We start from the raw sequence: 15,939 nt of genomic DNA, 5'->3' as shown, positions 1-15,939 counted from the left end.
GATATACCTACTAGCTGTAACCCACAGCATCATTTATGTGGTAGCCACGAGCCAGTTAAAAATTCTGGTATAAAATAAATATATAGGAATAATTAAATTTACATTAAGTAACAAATAAAAACAACAAAATAATGTAACATTTGAAACCAAGATTTATTTAAATATGACTAAATAATTGCAATCTCATCATTCTTCACTCTACTTCGGTGCAGCTTTCTGAAGATCTGAAAAATAAAACAATTAATTTACTTATTTCTATTTAAATTGAGTATTTTGTATACACTGTGTTACAGAAGACAAAAACTTGTTAGTCATTGATCAATGATTTTGACAACACACACTTTCACATTGGCAGCATATTCAATGTTATGTTTTATTAAAAAAAAGTCAAACGATTAGATAAAGTACAAGCCTAAACTAAGGATTAAATACATGCTCAAATTTGGCACAAGATTGACAACACACTCAATACTTATTTATTTTACTGCCTAACTTACACCTGAAGTTTAGTCTTTCTCATCTGAAAGTCAAAATTAAATTAAGCAATTGCTATCGAGATAGAGGTTGGAATATTACGATTTGAAAGTAATTCTTTCAACAAATTCATTTTTAATATATTTCATATAGCTTACGAGCTGGTTTGCCATTAGCCCATGGTGTAATACGAATGTGGGATTCATCGCGTCGCATAGCCTCAGTTCGGAGTTGCGGCTTTAGAGATCGCCTCAAGATCTTAGCAGCAATGTTTGAGTAGTTTATATAACTAAAAAATTAAGGTTGGGTTACAGCAATGTATTTCATAAAACATCAGATAGGGAATGCTAATAAGAATATATAAATGACGCTTACTTTAAACCTGCTTGTCTCCAGGCACTCATTTTAAAGTTTTGTTACTTTATTTTGCGATAAATTATGTACAGTGTACAATCAGTGAAGCTTCTGAAATTAAAATCTTGAAAAAAGAATCCTCGCTATGATGTAACAGATGTGACGTACAGAATATATAAAATCTATGAAAATATTCCCAGATAATAAAATTTTTAAAGTAATTATAAGTAAGTGAAGCTATTCACGTAAAAGTTAGCATAACTTTTCATAGTTTATGAATCAAGATCAAACCAGAATTAATATTTTTGTAAGTAAAATTTTTAATAAACTTTCAATTATAATTTTATTTCTAAATGAATCTTAAGATTTGATTGCCATAATCAGAGAAATATCTACAAAATTTTTATACCTAATGCGCTGACCAGGCTTTCTAAATTTACTAGGTTCCAAAAACAGGTAAACGTAAATAGGTATCATAAAATATAGGTTAATTTAAATATAGGTGCCTATGCGTTTCATTTTCGTACGAATTAATTTGTGATGTTTATAACATTATTGAGCTTCAGTATTGCCACTTGCTAGCTCATTATTTTATGCGAAATTTCCCGCATGTAATTTCATAAATCTAAAGTCTAAACAAACTTTCATATATTATTATTTTTAGTGAAGGTGCAATGTAAAGCTATTTTTTATTTAAATTAATGATTACATGCTTTTGCGTCATATAAAATGCTATTTTACCAATAGTTTTCATATTTCCCATATTTGTAGAAAATTAACACCAAAGAACATTTTGTATTTTAAAATAGATATTATACATATTATGCATACTTGCAATACTGTTCGGATTACGTCTTAAATTGTTTCATGTTTGTGACTGGCACGTATTAAATTTAATTTTTGAAAAAGTAAAAATATTTTTTTTTATAAAGCCTATGACTGCAAAATTAGTCTTTTAAATTTTAATCATATTTTTTTACGTTTGTAAGATTTCACGTATTACCATATTTAATTCTTTGCATTTGGTACATACAAAAGTTTTCTTTACGACAAGCTGGATCTTTTATCATCGTATTTATTAAAGGATGATTATTTATTAGTGTTTTGAATAAGGCAAAGATATTTCTTGTTGCATTGAATATAGTTTCAATTTGTTTCATAATATTCAGATGTACAATTCAAATTACATTTTGATTCTAACTTATCCACGTAGCCGACTTACAATAACCCATCGCCACGAAGTTTGATAACTAATTATTTACGTTAATGTTGAAACTAATTTTGTTAATTCGCAGGATTTTTATGAATAAAATGGAATCTGATGGTGAAAAAGAACATTTATTAATTAACCAAGCATCCAAGGCTTCAGGAGTAAAATGTGATATTGTAAATGAATGTCAAATGTTTTTAAAGGCTGAGGAAGGTGGAGGAGATGCACACACAATTATGGGGGATAATATTCTAGCAGAGACTGAAAAAAGTAATTGGCTTTATTATAATTAATGTTAATATTGTACATCTTAAGAGTTAATAACAATACCGATATACTTAAAATTCCTCATCTAAAGTAATTTTAATAACGGATACAACAGTGTAAGTCAAAGATTGCCTGGTGTATAATGTGTGATATTCATGAATTTGTGAAGGTCTTATAGTAATAAGCTTATTAAGTATCTTATCTTAATGTGGTATGTATAAGGCTTCCCTCCCATACAGTGTGTCAGTAGCTATTGCTGTAGCAGTTATTGAGTTCTTTACTGCTTTGGTATCATATAAATCATGGTTTTAAAAAGGAGAAATGGAAGGAAAAAAAGTAAAAAGTTCTTTTATATGTGATTTAGTTTTTATTGAATATAAGATTATATTGTGCTCTTTTTCAGGTAAAAATAGCTTTATTAATCCACCACAGCCTGAAATTAAAGAATTTTCATCAGAAGAAGCCTTACATTCTAATCGAGATAATGGTATTGAAGGTGAGATACATTAAATCATTTTGCTTTGCACATTTAATATTTATTTAATGTTTAATTAATGAAAATGGTATGAGGTTTACATAATTGAATATTTAAAACTCCAAATGTGATTTTCTGTATTATTATACATTATTTATTTCTGCTAAGAATGAAATTGAATATTGGTCTTATTAACATCTTAGGGATATATAATTTATTTGTACAAAAAAGACAACCAACTTCACTTATGGAAACAAATCAGAGCAATTCTCTACCAGACACAAAATGATTAACCTCAATTACTTGGAAACCGAACTAGTTATTTAAGTTACTAAGTAAGAAAAAAAATTACACTCAAATAATTTAATAGAGAATATCAATCAATCAATTATTCATCAATCAATTATAATAAATTTATAAATTTTTAGGTAGTGGACAACAGTCTTTGAATGATAGTGTAAAAGCTCAAGGGACTGTTGAGTCCCCAGATTCAAAACAAGATGGATTACCAAATACTGTTACAGTGTTGGATGCACCGAACGGTGGTAAAGTATACTTGGTTGGGACTGCACATTTTAGCTTGCAATCGCAAGAAGATGTTTCAAGGGTAAATTTTTTTTGTTGAATATATTGTAGGATAAAAGTAATCGTCCTTTGGTTCTTGTTGAAGAAACAATTCTGTTGGAAGTTATGAAAAAATGCAATTAAGCATATAATATTATTGTTCCAAATGGCAATATTCCAAATTTATATATGGGAATAAAAAATTGTTATGTTAATATAAAAAAATATATATATTGTGTACTGTACAATAGGAATGTATGTAAATTAAATAACAAATGCATAATTTTTAGGTCATTCAAGAAGTATCCCCACACATAGTTATGGTTGAACTCTGTGAGCAAAGGACCAATATTTTATTACTTGATGAAGAGGTTATTTTAAGAGAAGCTAAAAATATTAATATTAAGAAAATTAGGTATTTAATTTTCTACAATTGTATCAGGCTATCTAACAATATTAATTATATACTCCTAATTTTCTTATAAAATTTTTAGGGCAACTATGGCTCAAAATGGAGTATTTAATGGTTTAATGTACATATTGCTTTTGAATATGTCGGCCAATATCACTAGAGAGCTAGGTATGGCTCCTGGTGGTGAGTTTAGAAGAGCAATGGCTGAGGTACTTTTCAATCCTATTATTACTTTTTAATGGACAGTTCAATGTATAGAAAACATATCTATTATTCCAATGACATAAAGTTATAATTTTATATTGTTATAATTTTGTTTTAGGCTAAAAAAGTTCCTAATTGTATAGTCCAATTAGGAGATCGTGCCATTGACATAACTCTACACAGAGCAATTGCATCACTATCCTGGGGACAAACAATCCGGTTTATTTGGCATTTGCTTACATCTAACCAAAGTATAAGGTATATTTAATGCACACGTATTATTTTCAGACCTTTTAGAAAAATATATCCTATTAATATTATAAATGCGAAAGTTTGTATGGATGTATGGATGTTTGTTACTCTTTCACGTAAAAACTACTGAACCAATTGCAATGAAATTTGGTACGTAGACAGCTGGATAACTGGAATAACATATAGGCAACTTTTTATCCCGATATTCCTTCGGGATACGGACTTACGCGGGTGAAACCGCGGGGCGCAGCTAGTTTAGAATATTTTACTTTACCTACTGTTATTCAAGTACTGCTCGCCCTGACTCCTAGGGTGACAAGTAGCTATCCTAATCAAACACAGTATTATACAGAAATCTAACTATCCAAAATCTTTTAAAACCATTGAGACGATACATTCTTGAGTGCAACTTTCGTTTAAACATATGTACTGTAATTAAATAACAAAACAATAAAATTGTAGTTTAGAAGAAGTAGAGAGATGTAAACAGAAGAAGATGCTAGAGGACATGCTGGAGGAAATGGCGGGAGAGTTTCCCGCGCTTAAGCGTGTGTTTGTCGTCGAGAGGGACATGTATCTGTGTCACTCACTGCAAGTTGCTGCCTTGCAGACACGTGAGTGGACAAAAATCTATTGCTTATTGCTTATTTTTTATTTTTTTACAAATTTATAAAAAATATATATTTAATTATCTTTAAAAATATTTAATACGATTTAATTGTACGGTTTTAGTAATTGTAATGTTATATGGATAAAAGGTAAAAGTCATTAATTTTTTTGCTGATATGTGATTTGGTTGTTAATATTTAACATCTAATGTTAAAGCAAAATTAATTAATGTATATGACAATACCAATGTAGGTTTGACATTAAAAAGCCAAACTTAGCTTAAAAAAGTCTCTACTTGATTGATGCTCGTATGTGATTTTTATTGAAGTTTTATATTATAGCAATTTTTTATAGATCTGAGTAACCGAATATAAAACGAAATTCATAGATTTTTTATCTAATTATACTTGCTTGCAGGAAGGGAACCATGTCGTATTGTGGGTGTAGTTGGCATCGGTCACGTGGCGGGGATCGTCGAGTACTGGGGCAAGATTACTCCGCAGGATATAGCGCCGTTGCTTGTGTGAGTATTAAACAATGCAAATATTATTTTATTAATTTATATATTTCAGGCAACTTTGGGCGCTAAAAATTATACACCTCAATGAATGTATTCGTGAATGATTGCAGAGTGCCGCCGCCATCGCTGTCGACGCGCATAATCCGCGTGTCGGTGCGCGTGGCGTGCGCGGGCGCGCTGCTGTACGCCGGCTACAAGCTGGCGCCGCGCCGCTGGCTGCCGTGATGTACGCGCGCGCACACATGTACGCGACCTTCACTAACATTGCTACATATTTCTTATTTTGATGGAGGTTCCTCCATTCGAATTTTTTTTTTGTTACTTGATAACTGGTTGGGTTTTCAACCGATTGATTGATTTTTTTTTTGTGTTTGAAAGGGAATTGTTGTGATTTGATATTTGAATTTGGAGTGGTATACCGCCCCAAGGACGTCGGTGACCAGTTTTGTAGAAAATGATAGTTATTATTGTATATGCTGTCTGTCACAATTAGCAGTAATTTATTTATGTACGCTTTATTGTGCTGACACACAATTGGTTCTTAAAGTTAATTTTTTAACTAGTTAAAAGAAATGGAGGTTGGCCTTATTTCTCTGAGTGACCTATTCCACGCAACTCATTGTGTACATTGTTGTTATGATGAAACCAGGGATGCATTATTTCTAGGGTCATGTAGTATCTGACCTTAAATATTCAAACCCAGACACATCATCAGTAATTTTTGTTTGATACAACAAGTAACATCTTCAAACCGTCATATATCACAAATTAATAATACTTAACTTTTTCTTTCAGGGGAATCCATGATATTCGGATTGGAAATATTTCGGAACTCTAAAATCGACAAAGTCGATGTCTTATGAAACGTAATAATTGTCATAAATTAAAAAGGCCTACGGTTAGACCGAAATTATATATTTTTGAGCTTATGTGTTCTCTATTTTTTCTAATTAATTTCAATTTATTTCATGCTATACCAATCCAAATGCAATTTACCATGTTCAACATTTGATTTATTTAAGTGGAGCTAGAATTTCTTTGCTGTTAAGAATACAATTATATTACTTTAAAAGATTGCTTGTAATTTTAATTGATAAGAAAGAGGATAAGAAGGAAATGTTATCCAGGATTTTATCAATTTATTAAACACTTTTTGTCACAACTGAGTCATATCGAAAATTATAACTTATTAAGACTTGAGACATTTTTAAAATAAAATGGGACCTAAAATGTAAGATGATACAATTATTAATTAGTTCTAATCGTGGAATTTAAGAATAAAATAGAGTTTTGAGTTATCTTTTTGAAAGATCTCTATATAGCAGCTATATCTACAATGAGAGGTGTATAGAGCAATCGCTTTAAGAAATTGTAAGTCATCGATGCAAGGGTGCAAGTTTGCAATAGCACGGCGATAAGCAAAGAATTGTAATGCCTTCATTATTAGCAGTTTCATCTATAAAATATATTTTATTATATTGTGAATTCGATTTTGCTATTTCTAGAATTCGGATTGGGCCTGTCTAGGTCGGCTGACAACGATGACAAACTGTTTCTTTAAGGCGAATGGACTTGTTTTAATTTTAGATTAATAATATATTAAATTTGGGTTACACTTTAATTAATTGTTGCATTAAAAAACACATTCGTTATATGTATATTTGTAGAAGTAAAACGTGTTACAAATGTTTATTTTTTTAGTTCGTATGTATTTTAAAAATATCTCAATACTCTTTAATATGATCACATATTATATGACCAATTAAAAAGAATTGAAAGGATTTTGAAACCTTAAAACATAAGTTCAAAGGAAGGAATAGGGATATCAGTCGTAGTCTTTGATTATTTTTTTACATTTTCAATTGTTATCTTTATTATCGTGAATGGTGGGCTTCAATATACCGTCGCACTTCCTCTTGACAAAAAAAAAAACAATATTACCACCTCTACGACTTAAGAATGTATGTTGCCACAACATTAAAAACATCTATCTGAGTTATATATTTATTTTAAATTATTAATATAATGTCAAAATTAAGAAGATATTTTATAATTTAATTAGATTGAGGATTTTGCGTTTAATTATAGAGTAATCCGTAGTAATAGAATTGAACTAGGTAATACCTGTCATATGTTTCGAATTTATTAAATTGTAAATTTAAATGCGATTAATTATTATAAAACCAATCCAATTGCTGTTATTATAGTTATTATATAAATTAAATGCGTTTTTATTATAATTGGCTTTTATTTTAATCCAAACCTTGTATAATAAAAGCAAGAGTTTATAAGTTAGTACTCCTATTATATCATCTAATTTATATAAAGTTATATCGCAGATCCGATATAATTATCGGATTTGCGATATAACTACTTACATTAATTGCTACTACCATGCTTGCTACCATATGGGTTAGCAATTAATGTAATCATACAAAATCTAATCGCTTAGCGTGTTTTGTGAACAGACGTATTATTTATATTTAAATTACGTGTTCGGACTGTGATGCACGCCAATTGTGCGTAAAAAACCTGCAAGGAAGGAAGGAATTATATTCAGTTTTATGGCATATACCGTCATTGATGTATTCTTATTATTCTTCCAATTTCTCAATCAATCATTGTATCGCACCACCACCTTATTTTTATATTCCCTTTTTTGGGTTGTCTGGGAGAGATCGCTTATAGCGATAAGACCACATTTTAAGCTACCTTTTTTTCTATTATAATTGTAGTTTTTAAGGTGCATAGTAAAGTATTTTTTATTCATTCATTCATTCATTATATAAACTTTTTAGAGACGATAATTAAAAACATACATAATAAAATATATTTTTGTTTCAAACTTCTTGAAGTATGTTTACAAAAAAATAATCACAAAATGACACTCATACAACTCTCAACGATGGACTGGATGTGGTTTAGGAAATAATTATTAGAAAATACAATGTTCAATCATAACAAATTAAATTACAGTGTTTTTTAAAAGAACATTCAAAATATGCTATACTCTACAGTATGCCATGTATTTAGGTACCCTTTATTCACTTCAAATCTGTCGAGATCGTTAATCGGTCAAAAAATTCCAAAAGTTAACTGTAAGTAGCTGTTTATCATATGAATACATGTTAAAATTGTAGGTACATATATGTATTATTATAGGTATAGCAACAGCGTTTCGAGGATTTAGTGATACAAAAGTAGAGTTACCTCCTTCAGCGTCTTTTTTGCAAAATGACAGCAGCGCCACTGTTGTTTTACTTGGGACCGTCCATTTCAGTAAGCAGTCAGTGGAAGATGTTTCCCAGGTGATTACTTGATATAGGTACTTGCGTAGAACATGGTTAGTGCTTCGTGTAGATGCTTATATGTACTTAAAACGGAAGTTTTGTGTAAATCAATATAAGTACTAGGAAGTGTAGAAGTGTCTAGATGGACTACATATTGATTTCTAATTATTTTATTGTTTTTAGATAGTGAAATCAATTAATCCAAATGGAATTATGATTGAGCTATGTCGACAGAGAGTGTCGTTACTAGAACTGGATGATAAAAAGTTCTTAGAAGACGCAAAGAAATTTGATGCTAAAAAATTGAGGTTGAATATTGTTATTTTTTGCAAATTATATCGTTATGTATTATTTTTAAACAAGATTTTTCCCTATAGACAAGCAGTGAAAGGTCAAAATTTTGTGTCGGGTATGTTGCATGCTATGCTGCTAAAAACATACGCTGATCTCGCTAAAGAGTTGGGTGTAGCGCCTGGAGGAGAATTCAGGAGAGCTTATCATGAGGTTGGATTAAATGCGATGGTTTTTGGTATCGATTAAAAGATGCACCTAACTTAAAGAACTTTTTTTTCAGATGAAAAAAATTCCTGGCTGCAAACTATTTCTTGGCGATAGACCCATTCAAATAACGATTGCAAGAGCTTTTCAGTCACTCAGTGTAATAGAATTGGGACAAGTTCTTTATCATTTAACTAATGCTAAACCAAAACCAATAGAGTGCGTATTTAAATGAAATTAATTTTTAATGGGGTGTTTCCTAGAGAGACACTTACTGATTTTTTTCAACCATTTCCTATATGTTTTATTTTATTTCGAATAAACAGAGTCGCGTGCTTTTTGCAAACTTTTGCTAAAATTTTAAAACTTCTGTCAATAAACACGCAACCAAATCAGTCGTTTGGAGCTCAATGTCACAGAGAGACAAACATCCACGTTAAATTTATAGTATTCTTCTTTTTACGAACAACTAAGCTATAATGGTTATAATGATTGCAAAAATTCTTTCGCCTCTGAACTTGATCCCTGAGTGCTATACTACAAGTAAAGCACTCCTTTCGAAGTTCGTATCTGTATTATAACATACTAGCCAGCTATATTGGCTACATCTATATAGCCAGTTTGATACATTACAATAGGATTTCACGAGGGCCACCACAGAATTTTTTACTTAGTACCTACAGTACCTAGTAGTAGCAACTACCTACCAACTTTTAAAATTATTCATATATTCAACTGTATATTATTTTGCAGTAAATATCAATTAGAAAAATACAAAAGCAAAGACTTTGTTCAAGCCCAATTTGAAGAAATAACGAGAGAGGTTCCGGCTTTTAAGAAAATATTTCACGTGTTTGTTGACGAACGTGATAAATGTCTCGCGTTTTCTTTGCAAGAATGTGTACGTGCCGGTGAGTGTGTATTATGATTATATATAATAATATTATTTGAAGATTATATTTTAAACAACCAATTTATAAGCAATTTATGATTACATGTATTTCAATATTTGTACCTTTCTTAATTTTTTTTTATTATTATTTGTCGTTAGTAAAAGATATTTATGTTGCTGTTTGGAGAGCAAAATATTATATCTCTGAAAATTTCAACAATCTAGCTGTTACGGTTCATAAGACACATCATACAATCTGTTGACAGACGGGCAGACAGACAGACAGGCAGATAGACAGCGAAGTCTCCCGTTTTACCCTTTGTTTACGGAAGTTACGGAACCCTAAATAAAAACTGTTAGAACTAGACAATAGTCAATAGCGCTACCTTTTATCCCACATAACATTTTCAAATTGAGAATTAGATGTATTTTTTTCTTCTTGGCAGTCGAGAAACCTCGTGTCTTGGCAGTAGTAGGAATGGGCCATGTGGATGGAATTATGAAATATTATGGTAAAATGAGACAAGAAGATATCGTGCCATTACTATTGTAAGGGGTATAAATGTTTTTCAATATATATTTTGATCCTATAATAATTCTGATTAAAGTATTTTGTGGTATCCCATATACACATAATAAAAAGCATTATGAATCCTTAAAAAAAAAAATCAAGTCCTAACTAAGTTCGTAATATTAAAACCTATTAGAATAAATTCTTCAAATACTTAGAAACAGCAATAATTTTATAGAATCGAGGACATGTTTTTATAAATAAATTTTATTTTTTCAGTGACTAAGTTACGGTCAGCAACTACTTTAAGGAGGGGAGACGTTTAAAGATCATTTAGCAAAACAATATATAAGTCGTTTATAGGTAAAAAGTATTGCTGTTTCTATTTTAATACGTGCTTTTTTATTAAGTTGTGTTTTTAATCATTTTATTTATTCTTATCAAATAAAATTAATGTTTTGTATTTGTTACAGAATACCTCCTACGCCCGTATATTGGGTTATACTACACGCAACCATGAAATTCACTTTTTACTTTTTGATATTTTCTTTTATTTATCGATTAATTTTTGGCTAAACAAAATTATTGCTTGTCCTTTATCATTAAATAAAATAATAAAAAATTTATGTGGTTTTTATTTATAATGGATCTGCTATATTATTCAGAGAAATGGATTACAAACATAGTGTATTTCGACGATTGCGACGATAGGTACTAAAATAAATATCTGTTTTTTTCTTTCATCATTACTATAATATTCTCTACTTATGAACTTAATTTGAAATCCAACGCCTAGTTCCAATTTCTGTTATGAAAAGAAAAACTTTATGACTGACTGCAATGCCAGCTGTCATTTGTCAATTGTCACTGATGTTTATTTATATTGCAATTTGCAATAAAATATTATAAAATGTATGCAATTTTTTAGTTTTTACATTTTTTATATTGCGGTTATGTACTTTTTATAGTCTTGAAAAACTGAGTTATATAGGAAATCATGTTGTGGATAGAGATTTTTATTATTGCTGTTTTATACTTCGATCTCATTCAAAATGAGAAAAGTAATTGTGGTTGTAATGTCAATCGTAATAACGACGATCGAAGACAAGATAGTGTATTTGGCGCCGGTTATGATGAAAGTCAATGCAATGTAAATCTCAACGAAGATATTGATGATGTTGAAAGAAACGCTGGTGACATGGTTTTAATTCCCGGTGGCACTTACCAGCTTGGTACTGATGATATAGTTATAGAGGGTGATAATGAAGGTCCTAAAAGATTAATTCAACTAAGTAGTTTCTATTTAGACAAATATGAAGTTTCAAACAGGGAATTTAGTTATTTTACAAGATTAACTGATTTTAAGACTGAAGCTGAAGTTTTTGGAGATAGTTTTGTGTTCACATTGTTCCTAAATAAAACATTTAAAGAGGAATTGAAAGACTATCGTGTAGCTCAAGCCCCCTGGTGGTATAAAGTAAGTGGAGCTAATTGGAAGCATCCTAATGGACCTGACTCATACATTACAGGTACTTATATATTTGTTTTCTTATTGAATTTTTATAGTTTAACAAGTATTCTTTTGACTTACATTGTGTATATGTATGACCCTTATATTCATGAGGCCATGTTATCATTTTTGTTTGTTTCTTTTTATTTTGCTGACTTTAATAATTTTGTATAGATACTATGGATCATCCAGTGATACATGTGTCATGGAATGACGCTAAGGCATACTGTGCATGGAAAGGTAAAAGGTTGCCAACTGAGATAGAATGGGAAGCTGCATGCCGCGGTGGCCATAGAGATACTAAGTATCCATGGGGCAATAAACTATTTCCCAATAGGAAGCATATGTGAGTGTATTTATTTTTTTGGAGAATATTTGAATATTTTTCAATTTTAATGTGTTTCCATGTCATAATATATTCTTTAGTTTGAATATAATGTGTTCTCAAATCTTAGAAAAGAGAAACTATTTATACTTCTGATCCTGAATCTTTATTGTCTTATTATATATAAAAGATTAAGAATATATTTTGATTATTCTAACTAGAAATGAAATATGTTTTCAAATTATTGTATCTTTCAGGGCCAACATATGGCAAGGTACTTTTCCAAACTATAACTCTGAGAAGGATGGTTACATTGGCACTAACCCTGTTCATTTGTTTCCACAAAATGAATTTGGGCTTCACAATATAGCTGGTAATGTCTGGGAGTGGACTGACAGCAATTGGTCCCTGGATGATGTACGTACTATGTATAGATTAATTGTTGAATTTTCAGTACTTTAAATACTATAAAATCCATTTTTACAAGTGACAATACAATGTCATGTGTAAAATTAAACTTTGATTTATAATACTTCATTTTGTTGTAATATACCACTACACTATAAAATATAGGCCCTTATTGCCGTCTGTGTCTGAATGCTTTGTCTTTAAAATTTCACAACAGATTTTGATGAGTTTTTTCTTGAATAGAATGATTCAAGTGAATGGTTAATGTGTATATATCATGTATTGCAACTGTGCATAGCCAGAGTAGCTCGCTATTATTATAAATAAATCAGTTATATTTCATTTCAGACCAAAGAAAAAGTGAAGAGAGGTGGTTCATATTTATGTCACCATTCATACTGCTACAGGTATAGGTGTTCTGCACGTTCACACAATACTGATGACAGCTCTGCAGGTAATTTAGGTTTTAGGTGTGCTAAATCTGCATAATTAGTATGAACAAAGCTAATATTGTTATGTAATAATAATATAGTCCTATAAAACTTATAGTGTAGTCAATGCATTTATTTTGCTGTTTATTATATTGATATAAGGTTTTTGATATTTAAGTATATCTTCATTTTAAAATTATAAGTATAAGGCTAAAAGTGTATGTGTACTTAATAACTGAGTTTTGAACTTAATAATAAAGAACTAAAGAATCCTCGCTGATAATAATTAAATAAGTAATTTTTATGGCATATGATTTATCTGTTCTGTGTACTGGTCTTCCAATTTGTGAAATATACTGTTTATGGAAATGTTTATATGTTTATTTAAAAAAAAAATCTAATTCTTCTTCTCTTCTCTTTCTATCTTGTGTCTCAGTATCGATTTTTAAAGTTTATAAATATTTGCTAAATTACTCAATAAAAACCTCTTCCTCTTGGAAGTGGTTTAGTTTTTTGGAAAGTGGTAACATGATATCAATGAGAGAGATTATGTATGAGGAATATGCATAAACATCCATGTTAATATAGGTAGATGAAATGTTGTTGGGAGTACATGAAACTAGATATAATATTAAATAACATTTTACCCTTATAGTTTATTTGCATTTTTGTATAAAAAATTGCATTATTACATAAACCAAATTTATTATTACTATTGAAACAATTTTATTTACAAAATGGCGAGCATAGCATTTACTGCTTTTTTTAAGCAGAACTGCATGGAGTAGAAAAGCACCTTAATTTGGTAAGTACAAAACAAACGGAAGACAGAATACAAATTAAATGGACTATTTGCTCAAAAAATCTAGTCATTTATAAAAAAATTATGTAATTTAATATTTAAATTACAACATATAATCTGAATTATTTTATTCAATTTACCGAGTGGCAATAATGAATGGGCTCCTTAGCTGCCACGATTTTACTGCAAACTTGTTTTCTCGAATACACCTTAATTTAATTGTTAACTAAATTGACTAAATAATTTTGTACCGTATATGGTAAGTTACATAAATACTTAAGTTTGCAAATATCGAGACAGTTTTACAATATTTGGTATGAACAAAAAAATATAAATAAAACAAAATAAATAGCCAACACAACCTAAATGTCACTACAAAAAACAAATTTATTGCATTGCAATAAAGTTTAAAATCATGAAGTGATATTAAAATACTGTTTTTTTGTACGCATCTGCGTTGATGAACAAGAATTGTGAACATTTGGTATTTTCAATAAAAATGATTCAATAGAAACTAACGTTAAAATTATTATTGGTGCTGAATAGCAATCTATGCAATTATTTAAAATAATACTCGAATAAAGGTTAAATTAAGTAGTTTGATCAAATTAACGACAAATATTCACAATTCAAGTTTACAAGTAATGAGTATAGCTTTAGCTATAAGCGTACACACAGTAAACATTAAGTTTGGCCGAATGCTTATTTGAGTAGGTTCAAAAGTTTCATGAATAGATAAAAAAAAAATACTAGAAACAATAAAATAATAATAATTAATTTATAATCAGTTAATTTTTATACTACACTCAAATAAACATTGGACTTCTTTACGCCTAAATAAAAAATTTCATATACAAATATTACAACAAGAATTGTATGTTATGTCATATATAATAATGAACTAATATATCTTCATTGTAACAATAATTTTTGTATATTTAACATCTGAAACTAATAAATAATTTGTTCATATTTGATTAATTGATCTTATTAAATATTTGAACAATAATTGATTTAACAACTTTATAGATGCCTTTGAACAAATATACAGACTTTTATATAATACACATTTTTATAGAAATAATGTGATCTAATTTATACTACTACCTTTCTTATTACCTTTTGAGTAACATGCAATTTAAAAAAAGGTTTGTTATAATTAATTGCATAATATGCTTTATAAGGATATTTGTCTAAAAAAAAATATGGTTCCCTTAGTTGAAACTGCACATTTAAATTACTAAATTTCAGAATGTTACACACACACATTATACTGTGTTCATTATTTACTCTAATATAAGCACCCAAGGTAATGATGTAGTCATATATAATACATAATACATATGAAATATACAAGTCAAAACAAACTTCCAGAGGTAACTAAACTCTAAAAGCGAATTGTATTAAAAAGTACAAAAGGCTATGCTATCAACGTATCCAGCTACAATTTTGTATCATAAAAAAATGTACACCACTGACACCGCCTATATACACTAGATAGATCACATTTAACACTAAACAACGTTAGTTATTACTGCGTCGGTCGTGGGAGGTCGCGTCAGCCGGCCCGCTCGGCCGCGGCCCGTGACGAGTCGGGGCTATGAATCACAGACTACGGAATGCTAGAATGTTCGGTGGCGGTGACGTCAGTTGCCCGCCGGCAGCACGGTGCGCGCCCGCACGAGCCCGTTCGTGTGCCCGTTGCTGTAGCCGTTCTTCAGCGCGCCGTTCTTGTACGCGACCTCCTTCGCGTCGCTGATGTCCGTCGTCACCGGCGCGGGCGCCGGGGATCGCGCGCGGACCTGATGCACAATAATAATACATTATTTATGTTTACACCATTTTAATATACAAACACACTTTGACCTGGACTCCTATTACTTTTCAATAACGTATCAAAATGATAGACATGTTAAACATCAAATAAAAAA

At 30.1% G+C, this 15,939-nt stretch overlaps 5 protein-coding genes across 7 annotated transcripts in view; 3 read left to right on the top strand and 2 right to left on the bottom strand.

Annotated features, from left to right (window-relative positions):
- Positions 1 to 129: 129 nt before the first annotated feature.
- Positions 130 to 1,016, bottom strand: LOC119831117 (protein stunted-like). Its single transcript, XM_038354374.1, has 3 exons — positions 850 to 1,016; positions 633 to 763; positions 130 to 224 (listed from the first exon to the last, which is right to left on the bottom strand). The coding sequence occupies exons 1-3, from the start codon at positions 876 to 878 to the stop codon at positions 199 to 201; spliced, it is 186 nt and encodes a 61-aa protein (XP_038210302.1). The 5' UTR covers positions 879 to 1,016; the 3' UTR covers positions 130 to 198.
- A 647-nt stretch (positions 1,017 to 1,663) lies between these two features.
- LOC119831424 (traB domain-containing protein-like) lies at positions 1,664 to 7,285 on the top strand. Of its 3 annotated transcripts, none has more exons than XM_038354756.1 (11): positions 1,664 to 1,736; positions 2,124 to 2,308; positions 2,709 to 2,801; positions 3,209 to 3,387; positions 3,635 to 3,759; positions 3,839 to 3,965; positions 4,079 to 4,218; positions 4,675 to 4,826; positions 5,239 to 5,344; positions 5,452 to 5,585; positions 6,137 to 7,285. In XM_038354756.1, exons 2-10 carry the CDS (start codon positions 2,131 to 2,133, stop codon positions 5,564 to 5,566), a joined length of 1,215 nt encoding a protein of 404 aa, XP_038210684.1. In that variant the 5' UTR covers positions 1,664 to 1,736; positions 2,124 to 2,130; the 3' UTR covers positions 5,567 to 5,585; positions 6,137 to 7,285. The 3 variants fall into 3 exon arrangements, with proteins under 3 accessions (XP_038210684.1, XP_038210685.1, XP_038210687.1); XM_038354757.1 differs by having other exon boundaries at positions 1,668 to 1,708; XM_038354759.1 differs by lacking the exons at positions 1,664 to 1,736; positions 2,124 to 2,308 and adding an exon at positions 2,497 to 2,641.
- A 464-nt stretch (positions 7,286 to 7,749) lies between these two features.
- LOC119831309 (traB domain-containing protein-like) lies at positions 7,750 to 11,108 on the top strand. Its single transcript, XM_038354610.1, has 8 exons — positions 7,750 to 7,753; positions 8,504 to 8,649; positions 8,815 to 8,939; positions 9,009 to 9,135; positions 9,206 to 9,348; positions 9,883 to 10,040; positions 10,468 to 10,570; positions 11,006 to 11,108. Exons 1-8 carry the CDS (start codon positions 7,750 to 7,752, stop codon positions 11,106 to 11,108), a joined length of 909 nt encoding a protein of 302 aa, XP_038210538.1.
- A 300-nt stretch (positions 11,109 to 11,408) lies between these two features.
- Positions 11,409 to 13,575, top strand: LOC119831425 (formylglycine-generating enzyme). Its single transcript, XM_038354760.1, has 4 exons — positions 11,409 to 12,061; positions 12,217 to 12,388; positions 12,625 to 12,784; positions 13,124 to 13,575. The coding sequence occupies exons 1-4, from the start codon at positions 11,530 to 11,532 to the stop codon at positions 13,262 to 13,264; spliced, it is 1,005 nt and encodes a 334-aa protein (XP_038210688.1). The 5' UTR covers positions 11,409 to 11,529; the 3' UTR covers positions 13,265 to 13,575.
- A 592-nt stretch (positions 13,576 to 14,167) lies between these two features.
- Positions 14,168 to 15,939, bottom strand: part of LOC119831308 (elongation of very long chain fatty acids protein AAEL008004-like) — a 22,186-nt gene continuing 20,414 nt past the window's right edge. The window contains exon 10 of the mRNA XM_038354609.1: positions 14,168 to 15,822. Within this exon, the coding sequence (XP_038210537.1) occupies positions 15,655 to 15,822 (168 nt within the window). The 3' untranslated portion in view covers positions 14,168 to 15,654. The remainder of the gene's footprint in view (positions 15,823 to 15,939) is intronic.

The sequence above is a fragment of the Zerene cesonia genome, chromosome 13 (genome assembly GCF_012273895.1).
Source record: "Zerene cesonia ecotype Mississippi chromosome 13, Zerene_cesonia_1.1, whole genome shotgun sequence".
In the NCBI taxonomy this organism is placed as follows: domain Eukaryota; kingdom Metazoa; phylum Arthropoda; class Insecta; order Lepidoptera; family Pieridae; genus Zerene; species Zerene cesonia.
This window is presented reverse-complemented; position numbering and strand designations above follow the sequence as displayed.

Excerpts from the sequence above, each read along its gene's own strand:
- LOC119831309 (XM_038354610.1), top strand. Across the intron at positions 10,041-10,467 it reads GCAAGAATGTGTACGTGCCG|TCGAGAAACCTCGTGTCTTG; the intron begins GTGAGTGTGTAT and ends TCTTCTTGGCAG. Across the intron at positions 10,571-11,005 it reads GATATCGTGCCATTACTATT|AATACCTCCTACGCCCGTAT; the intron begins GTAAGGGGTATA and ends TATTTGTTACAG.
- LOC119831425 (XM_038354760.1), top strand. The coding sequence starts at position 11,530 with ATGTTGTGGATAGAGATTTTTATTATTGCTGTTTTATACTTCGATCTC. Across the intron at positions 12,389-12,624 it reads TTTCCCAATAGGAAGCATAT|GGCCAACATATGGCAAGGTA; the intron begins GTGAGTGTATTT and ends TGTATCTTTCAG. Across the intron at positions 12,785-13,123 it reads GCAATTGGTCCCTGGATGAT|ACCAAAGAAAAAGTGAAGAG; the intron begins GTACGTACTATG and ends ATTTCATTTCAG.
- LOC119831424 (XM_038354756.1), top strand. The coding sequence starts at position 2,131 with ATGAATAAAATGGAATCTGATGGTGAAAAAGAACATTTATTAATTAAC. Across the intron at positions 4,219-4,674 it reads ACATCTAACCAAAGTATAAG|TTTAGAAGAAGTAGAGAGAT; the intron begins GTATATTTAATG and ends ATAAAATTGTAG. Across the intron at positions 5,345-5,451 it reads GATATAGCGCCGTTGCTTGT|AGTGCCGCCGCCATCGCTGT; the intron begins GTGAGTATTAAA and ends GAATGATTGCAG.
- LOC119831117 (XM_038354374.1), bottom strand. The coding sequence starts at position 878 with ATGAGTGCCTGGAGACAAGCAGGTTTAAA. Across the intron at positions 764-849 it reads TGGAGACAAGCAGGTTTAAA|TTATATAAACTACTCAAACA; the intron begins GTAAGCGTCATT and ends TTAATTTTTTAG. Across the intron at positions 225-632 it reads GGCTAATGGCAAACCAGCTC|ATCTTCAGAAAGCTGCACCG; the intron begins GTAAGCTATATG and ends TTTATTTTTCAG.